Source organism: Triticum dicoccoides, chromosome 6B (assembly GCF_002162155.2).
Source record: "Triticum dicoccoides isolate Atlit2015 ecotype Zavitan chromosome 6B, WEW_v2.0, whole genome shotgun sequence".
Lineage (NCBI taxonomy): Eukaryota > Viridiplantae > Streptophyta > Magnoliopsida > Poales > Poaceae > Triticum > Triticum dicoccoides.
In genome coordinates, this window is record NC_041391.1 from 714,600,241 (window position 1) to 714,605,568 (window position 5,328).

Genomic DNA, 5,328 nt, shown 5'->3' on the forward strand with positions numbered 1-5,328 from the left:
GCCAGGTGCTGATGCGTGTGATTCCAGGCTCTAATATGTGCATGGCCAATCGCCGATGCGTGTGTCTGCATGGCCTGAGCGCTTGTGCATGGACGAACTCCACTCCAACTCCATCACACTCTTCATGGAGAAGTACGCGTCCTTGGTGTGCATACGTGAATGCAAAGGAGACACATATGCCCCATGGGCACGTATAAGCTCCATGGACACCAGAAGAGCAAGCATTAAATAAAATAAATAAGAACTATAGATTCCACTTCCTGTTTCTGAAACAAACAGAAGATGTTGATCAGCAACCGGCAGAGGTCAAATTGAAGGTTCCTTGGTGACAAAAAAAAGGTTGAGAACTTGACATACGAATTGAATGGCAAAATAAGACACCTCATATAAATTTTAACGATCGCGAGTTTAAGACAAGAAAGACCATAGATGAACAAACACAGCAAATACAGAAGAAGACATTACTTCAAACTCCAGCTACTCATCCTTGGCTGGTAGAGAGAGAGAGAGAGAGAGAGAGAGAGAGAGTCATGGTCAGCGGGGAGGAAGGATTCAGTTGGGTTTGGTAGGATGTGGAGGACCAGTTGGATCCATCCATCGCTCGCTGTGTCAAGGAGATGACATGAAGAGGAGGATACGCTTGCAATGGAAATGAAAATGGCTCCACTAAACACTATTTATGGTCGGCATGCACTAACAACGGAAGCCAAGCGTTTAATGGGTGGACGTGATGGTTGTGGTCTTGAAGTTTCACCTTTGGTCACAACACGGGAAGGGATAACTGAATGAATGATACGATTAAGCTTCGGTGCACAGTATAAGACTATAATCCGTTTCTTTTGCAGGGAGGATATGGCGGGCCAAAGAATGCATGTCCCACCGCTGCATGCGGACGCATTGTTGTGGTGGAGAACTGATGACGTGGCCAAATGCTGATGTGGACAACTTGCATGTTTAGATAAATAACATAGTGGGGGGTGAACTTATTAAGTATATACGATGTGCCCACATAGATGTGCACAACTATTTTTATTTTTAAAAAGTTTCCAGTAGCTAAATAGTCTTACAAAAAGGTAAAAGAAAGCCCCTAAAAAGGTAAAAGAAAGAAGAACCAAGCTCAAAACAATCATCTGGCAAACAAGATTACATGATGGCCCAATCAAACAAAAAATTTCGCCCATGGCCTTAGGGTCATGAAGGCGCAGTAGATTTTGGTCCTTCCTGGCGGGAGAGCTTCATTTTTATGTGTTTTTTTTAAGTTTTGGTATGGTTTGTGTCTTGTTCAGGAAGACGAGGCGACGGCGACTACTTGAAGATGGATTAAGATTCCAGCTAGACCCATCCCGATGATGCTTCTAGCGTTGTCGAAGGGTGTGTGTGAAGGTTTGTCTCCGGCGGATCCTGTGGAATTCGGTCAGAGGAGAACCATACCCTCTGTTGAATTATTGCTCGAAGAATATTATCAAAACCATCAAAGGACCAAGCATGAATATATGGACAGTTAGACGGAAACATGAAGAGTAGAAAATCATGTTCTACGGTTCATATTTCAAAATAAAATCTGGGCTACATTCGTAAGAAACAAATGAACATGAATTTTCTGCAATCGACCTCAAATACATTCACATGAACAATAAAACACAAAGAACAATATTTAATAGAATTAAAATAATTTGAAAGTTTGTCGGTCAAGTACACCAGCATGTCCCTGGTTTTTCATTCTTGTTCACATGGGTGCATTTGTGTTCGAGATTAGAGTAACACTTTTTTTTAAAACTCAGTTTTCATCGAAAACTATGCTAGCCCACAGGTAAATTTAATATGAATCCCCTCCTTCCATGAGGCTAGTCAATAGTGGGGAGTAATTTAGACTAGTAACAATCAATAGTGGTATGTTAGAGCAAGTACAATAAGCTTATGTAAGTAAGCTGTAAGGATTAAAATATTATTATTCTTCTGACATGGAAGGGAGAGAAGAGGAGCCGACTACAGAATAAGAGCCAGCTAAAGCATGTGCTCCTAGGCACTATGTGAGAGCGAGAGGTGGTCCATTTATTAATTATGAAGTAGTACATCTTTATATCTTATTATTGTACTCGGTGACTACAAGGTTGGCTATAGATGACATGGCAATCTCATATAGTCATCGGTTGGCTATACTATTAACCATGCTCATAGTAGGTATTGTCGTAGGTGTGATACATAAACATCTTCATTTATTAATTTGTAGAGTCATTGTTTTTAAAGAAAAGGCATAACCCCGACTTTATAGATAAAGCCACACGGCAGAATAACAAAACGCCGCAGCACGAACGATCACGACCGGACATAAAAGAGTACCCGGACAAGAACCAACGGCGCGCGGGCCGGTAGTCATTTTGTGTTGGAAAACGCTATGTGATGGTAATATATTATCTTACTTTATTTGTCTATCTCCTCATTAATTATTTCCCACATCAGCTTATGTGGCATCTATGCTAGAGCATGGTTAATAGTATAGACAACTACCGAAAATGCTCTTTAGAGCTCGGGCTCCATGGAGCCCGAGTTTGACTTGATGAAAATTCAATTTTTCACGTTTCAAATTCTTTTGAAAAAAAATACACACATACTTAGAGACATAAAGCATATGTGTGTAAATTTTCAGGACGAAACACCTAAAAACGAGTGCTACACAAAAAGAACAAATCTGAGGCTTTTTAGTAGATGCACTATTCATCCTCAAAGTCCATGAATTTGTCTTTTTTACACAGACCACATTTTAGGGTATTTCATCCTCAAATTGTACATACATACACATAACATCCTTGTTTACTTGTATGATTTTTTTCAGATTTTTTTGAAATTGAAAAGTGCAAATTTTGAATTTTTCAAAAAATCCGGCCTCCATGGAGGCCGAGCTCCAAAACGCCCTACTCAGACAACTACCAGCTATATGAAGCTGCCACGTCACATATAGTCTGACTTAAGAGTCAACACGTATGGTACATATTTGCTAAGAGTACTACTTTATTACCCACGTTCCATTCTAACAATGTTTTTTGGAGCCCGTGCTACAGCCGACTGTTAATCTATGGTTCGCTTCCCTTCTCTCTCATGCAACTCACCGGAAATATACTAGTGTAATTGCTTTTACTATCTATGTTACTCCCACTATGACCAGCCTGATGCACAGGTGTAGATGCAGGTAATTTGAGCTCAAAAAGAAAAAGAAGTAAGTAATTTGGATGAGGAAAAGAGTTGATGAACTGCCCCTTTGGTGGGGCCCGCGAAGAGAAGAACGTTTTATATCTGGATGAGAAGAGATGACCATCGTTAATTAGTAACGTCCTGGAGCGACAAAGCCTCCATATCAGACTCGGGTCTTGGTGGCCGGCCGGCGACGAGGCCACACCTATGGCGGACGACGCCCCGACGGACGAGCAGCTGCTCTCCTACGCCGACCTACCCAAGAGCGGCCGCGACATGGCGGAGGTGTTTGCCGTGCGCGTCCCCGACGCGGCGGGAGGGCGCAGGCCACCGCCGTGCGGCATCATCTCCTTCCACGGCGGCAACTGCTGCAGCGACGTCATCTACAGCCGGAGCCGGCCTGATGAGCCCAGCTGCCCGCAGGTCTGCGACAGCCAGGTTCCAATTCTGCTCTGCTCTTTTGGTATCGGGTTAGGAATCAACAATTTTCCCAGGCCATCTTTCTTGCTACTTTGTTAGAAGAGCACAATCAACTTGTCGGGCATTTACAGTTGAAAGTTGATTCTGTAAACTAAAACTGCAGGGGAACATCGTGCTAACTGGTCCATCAGTGGCCACATCCGCATACGGGCCTGTCGTCTTCAACCTCCAGCTCCACGACAACAGCCAAGAATCCCCCTCGCAGCAAGATAAGGAGGAGGAGGAGGAGGACACCGGGAGGCTACTCTGCGACACCGTCGGTGGCAGCTTCTCCAACTACAACAGGGCCATAGTCGAAACAGCTAGCACTCGCTACGGCCCCGCCGACGTGACCTACGCCGTCCTGAGCAACGGCGTCGAAGGCCGCGTCACTGTGAAGCTTGCTTGCTTGGATGGAGAAGGCCCCGCTGGCGTTCTGGGGAGGATCGTGGCGCGCAGCAAGCTGTTCAACGCCGGCTGCGTGCTCTTCTGCAACGAGCACGGCAATGGCAACAACATGCGGGTGGGATCCGGGGAGCTGGTTCCGTTGGCGAGGCATGTCCTTGCGGTGCCATTGCACATGCCGCTCACGGTTGAGCTGGACCTGCGTCGCGACTCCGGCGACGAGATCGTGAGAGGTGCTGTCGCGTTTCATCCCGCGACCGATGGGCAGCATATGGAACGTGTCATGGGCGCTGGTGGCGCTGTAATTGAAGTGTCAATCTCATGGTCAGACTACCCATGGTACTGCATGCCCATCACCCGGCCGTTAGCGCTGCTCATTATTATTGGGAAGGACCACAAATAAGTGTTGTTTGATTTGAGTCACGTAATCTTCTTTCTTTTACTTTTATGTAAGACTATTTAGCTACAGGATACTATTATGTCTTTAATAAAAGTGGTTGTCTACACTGTATATGATGATGCAAAGGACAGCCAATAACCCTCCTTTTTCTTCAGAAAAAATAAGCGTGTGGGTTGAACTACTAATCGATTACTCCCCTGTTCACTATTGTAAGATGCTTTCGATATTTTCATATGAGCTGGACTGAAATGGATGAACAAACATATTAAAACACGTATGTATACATTTGATTTTCAAAAAAGTTAGAACACTTTATAATAGTGAACGGAGGGAGTGATTACAGATGTTACATCTACGGACTAATGCATACAAAAATTAAGTTAGCAGATGATGTGTTAATATTTGGTTGGAAGTTACGGGGAACTGGAGCCAATAGTGAAAATCAGGTGGAGAGATAAGTGGGGGGTGAGAGTCCGTATAATACAATCTGTATGTTTAGTACTTGGTCATTACTCGTACGTATGAAAATATTCTAATTTTTTTTCAACTTTACCATTTTTGGCAGGCGCTTTGGCAACGAAGGAGGTCAGCGGCGGGCGATGCAGTAGTTAAGGCATCTCCAACGCCGACCCTCAAACTGTCCGCAACCGTCTGGCCATGATGCGGGTTAGTGTTGGAGATGCCCTTAAGCGCAACAATTCTCTGGATCCCAAGTTGTAATTTTTATTTTGTTGCGGTTGTCTATGTTGTTGTGTGAGGGTTCATGTCCCCTTTGGTACTCTCTCGACGGTTTCTGTGTGTGCGAGTGGTGCTTGTAGACATGTACTACCTTGGCTGAGTCCCCCCGCACGCGCGCGTCTCTCTCTCTCTCTCTC

General features: G+C 44.6%; 1 protein-coding gene across 2 annotated transcripts; it reads left to right on the forward strand.

Annotated features, from left to right (window-relative positions):
- Positions 1-3,337: 3,337 nt before the first annotated feature.
- On the forward strand, positions 3,338-4,564 carry LOC119324101 (60 kDa jasmonate-induced protein-like). Of its 2 annotated transcripts, none has more exons than XM_037597844.1 (2): positions 3,338-3,627; positions 3,773-4,564. In XM_037597844.1, exons 1-2 carry the CDS (start codon positions 3,397-3,399, stop codon positions 4,454-4,456), a joined length of 915 nt encoding a protein of 304 aa, XP_037453741.1. In that variant the 5' UTR covers positions 3,338-3,396; the 3' UTR covers positions 4,457-4,564. The 2 variants fall into 2 exon arrangements, with proteins under 2 accessions (XP_037453741.1, XP_037453742.1); XM_037597845.1 differs by having other exon boundaries at positions 3,338-3,612.
- Positions 4,565-5,328: the final 764 nt, after the last annotated feature.